Source organism: Terrapene carolina, unplaced genomic scaffold (assembly GCF_002925995.2).
Source record: "Terrapene carolina triunguis isolate 2854851 unplaced genomic scaffold, T_m_triunguis-2.0 Scaffold397, whole genome shotgun sequence".
Classification (NCBI taxonomy): domain Eukaryota; kingdom Metazoa; phylum Chordata; order Testudines; family Emydidae; genus Terrapene; species Terrapene triunguis.
In genome coordinates, this window is record NW_020664748.1 from 1,338,052 (window position 1) to 1,341,706 (window position 3,655).

At 61.9% G+C, this 3,655-nt stretch overlaps 1 protein-coding gene across 3 annotated transcripts in view; it reads right to left on the reverse strand.

The window, feature by feature from the left end:
• The window catches only part of SHC1 (SHC adaptor protein 1), a 23,134-nt gene extending 19,591 nt beyond the window's left edge, over window positions 1–3,543 (reverse strand). The window contains exon 1 of one of the 3 annotated variants that reach the window (XM_026658122.2): window positions 3,209–3,543. Coding sequence is in view for 1 of the 3 variants with exons in the window: in XM_026658118.1 (XP_026513903.1) it covers window positions 2,521–2,644 (124 nt within the window). In the remaining 2 variants the exon portion in view is untranslated. Of the gene's footprint in view, window positions 1–2,520; window positions 2,886–3,155 lie in introns of those variants that run through there. The other 2 variants (XM_026658120.2, XM_026658118.1) reach the window with 2 other exon arrangements.
• Window positions 3,544–3,655: the final 112 nt, after the last annotated feature.

The window sequence follows — 3,655 nt, forward strand, 5'->3', positions numbered from 1 at the left end:
CACACGGGGCCGGGCGCGGCCAGACACACACACACACGGGGCCGGGCACGGCCAGAGACACCCCCCCTGGGGCTGGGCGGCCACACACACACACACACCCCGGGGCTGGGCGCGGCCAGACACACACACACCCCGGGGCCGGGCGTGGCCAGACACCCCCCCCTCCCTGGGGCCGGACGCAGCCAGAAACACACACACACCGGGGTCGGGCGCGGCCAGAGACACCCCCCCTCCCCGGGGCCCGGCGCAGCCAGAAACACACACACACACACACACACACCCCCGGGGCCGGGCGCGACCAGAGACGGGGCCAAGGAGGGAAGGGGACACTCCTGCTGCACAGGCAGCGACGGATGACAGATGCAGGGACCGGCCCAGGCACACACGGGCAGACAGGGGCCATACTGGGGACTGAACCCAGGTCTCCTGAGTCGTAGGCCGGGGCCTGACCCCCGAGCCCAGCTGGCCCGTAGCTTTCCAGGGCCCTGTGGCAGGGGCCAGCACACCCAGCCTGTCCGGTCACCCGGAGACATACAGCTGACGGACAGCACGGCCCTTGGGCTGGTGCCTGGGCCCAACAGAGAGCAGCCACAACTATCTATTTGGGTCCTTCCCAGGGGACCGTCTGCAGTGGAGACAGCCCCATGGTCTCTGGAGATGGGCCAGAGAAGGGACACCCCTCCAGCTCCTCAGCACAGACCCCCAGGGGGCATCACAGAGCCACGGACAGGCCAGCTGGGAGTAGATGTCACTTGCCCTTTGACCCCGTGTCCAAGGGTAACAGCCCATTAGCATGAGCCATGCGAGAAGTTCACAGCTAGCTGAGCCTGGGGGAGATGCTCGGCTCCGCTCCAGGGCACCCCAGGACCCAGTTAAAGGACTGGGACTCCCACGCCAAGGCGAGCCGTCACACAAAGCACCCGGGGAAACACGGCCCAGAGAGAGGGGCGATGACGGCACAGCCACTACCAGGGTGGGACATGGGAGCCTGGGAGCCCACAAGATACCCCAGAGGTGCTGGAACAAAGCAATGCCCAGGCAGCCCCCAGGGGCTCTCCGACCAGCCCAGCCAAAGGCCCCTTCACATAGGAAACGCCCCCGCCCCTTCCTTCCCCAGGGCTACAAGAGCTACAGGCAGCTGAGGGTAAACCCCAATCAATCAGAGCTGGCAGCATAAAGTCAGGGACCGCTGGTGCCACCACCCCTCCCCCAAACACCATGTCTGGCTCCCCGCCCCCAGCTGCCCCCCCGGAGCTGGGCTGAGCCCAATCCCAGACACGGGGCATGCAGGGCGGGCGCCAGGCAGCAGTTTGGCCAGAGGCTGCTGTGGTCTCTCCTCTCAGCCTTCTAGACAGGAAGCTCTTTGGGTCTCCTGAGCATCCACCACGGTGTGGGCGCTGGGGCAACCCCCAGCATGCAGCCCTGGGCACACACAATGCCAAGCCATTTTGGGCACCTGGAGAGCCGAGCGCCTCCTACGAGGCAGGAGAAATCTGCTTTCAAAGCCTGCGTCCTCGAGGTTATTTCAGTCCCTTTCTTCTGCTCACAATGGCAGAGACAGCGAACAAGTTTTTCCCATCCGGGGCTGGATCCAGGCTACCCCTTCCCACTCACGTCCTCCCTGCGAGCCAGAGGATTAGCACACTGGACATGGAGCCTGAGGCTCACATCCCTTCTACCAAGCTATGAGCCCCAGCTGGGCCCACCCGGTTCCACCAGAGCGTTCAGCCTGCTGGGGCCATGAAGATTCACAGCACAGGAGCTTCGCTGCACCCTAAATCTCAGTTCCTATCTGCTGTTCCCTGGGTGGGAGCGGGGGCTGCCTGGGTCTGAGCACGCAGGTTGGCTGGGCAGCTGCCATGCAGTGTGGCGAGGGCAGCGGAGTCGTGCCAGCAGCAGGCTCAACTAGTGACTGTTTCCCAGGAGCCACACTCAGGTAGGGCCCTGTGACTCGAGAGGCCCAGATTATATCCCTCGCCCGCAGGGGAAGAGTTCCGACATAAATAAATAAGCAGCCATTAGGGCCTAGGCAGCCAGCAATAAGTCACGTGGCAGAGCCGCCAGGCACAACACGGGCAAGGCAGCGAAACCTCAGCAGCTTTGCCAGCAGAGCCCGGTGCCATTAAAGTGACGCTCACCCCATGTCACTTCAGGGAACACTCCAAGCTACCCACACAGCAGCAACCAGGGGGATCCCAAGCCGGGACAGAGCACGGCCGGGCTCAGGTTGGAGGCTGCAGTGCACTGGAGGGGGAGCAGAGAGGGGCAGAGAAGCAGGAGGGAGCGTTGGGCTTTTGGAGTATTCCTGCTCACTGCAGCTTCTGATGCCAAGACCTCGGGGAGGGTCTTAAAACACATCCGGGGAGAGGCTCTGCGAGGCTGGGACACAAAGGCAGCAATGCAGGTGTTAATCCAAGGCCCTAGCAACAGAACCAGTGACTACTCCTACCCGCCCGCACGCCCGCCGCACACTGTAATTTACCAACAGCAGCTACAAAACCCAAAGTTCAAACAACTCACATTCTGACAGCAAACCACAAGAGGCAGGAAATTCACAGGCCGGGTGAGAACCCAGGCTGCGTTTATGCAACACGGCTGGGCTCGGTGGTGAGAGACTGCTGCACTTGCAGCCTGAACTTGGCATTTCTGCGCTGGTTCAGTTGCCTCTCGGAGGGGAGAGTCCAGCCTGTGAAATATACACCCACCAAGCGACAGCCCAGCACAGTCTACGCCCTTTGTTCACAATCGCGTCTATCACAGCAGGAGGAGTCCATCATTCTCTTTTGGTGCATAAGGACCTAGTGCCCAAAGGGCCCTGGGCAACAGATGAGCCAGACCGTGCCAAAGGCGACGGCAGGCCAGACGTGACTCCCAAACCCTCCGCCCTACACAGGAGACAAACATTCCATTCCACACAGCTGCCCCGCCCACGGGGTCAGCAGCTGCAAGCCCCCCACGGTCAAATCCCCCCTACCCTGCCCCGTCATGGCGTTAGAACGCACAGCCACTGCTTGGGCAACCCCTTGGAGCCCCTTTGGGATCACGGGCTCTCAAGCATGCTTCATTTGCTCATATAACACTGGCCAACTCTGCACAAAGAGCGGTTTCAAGCTAGCGCTGTGCAGGGACCGGTGTGATCCGCCTGGCGTAGCTACCTGCAGTGCTCGGCTTTACAAAGCACCAGTGCCCAGTCCCCAGGGCCACGAACCTGCCCAAGCCACTGCTGAGACCTTCCCAAACAGCTCGCAAACTCCATCAAAGCTCTGCAGCTGAGTGCAACCTGTCTGCTCCTCCCAAGGCCAGGTGTTGAGCCGAGGGATTTACCGCCCGGACACGTTACCCTATGCCCTGAGAGCAAATTAGAGCTACTCGGTCTGCCAGCCCAAGCAGGGAGACACAGCCTCACAGGCTGGGACGAGGAGAGGCTGCCCGGAAACAACAGGAAATGAAGAAACACCAGGAATGTTTCCAAGGGGGGTGGGGGGAAGGTGAAATCACAGCTGGACAAAGGTTACCAGGGATGTAAACACCAAGCATGGCCCTCAGCCCCCACATCCTGTGGGAAGGGGGCGTCTGGTGGGGGGCAGCCAAAGGAAGCCACACTGGAGGCACAGTCACAGCTTCCCGTGCTTTGGCTCCACTGCACCCAGGCTGG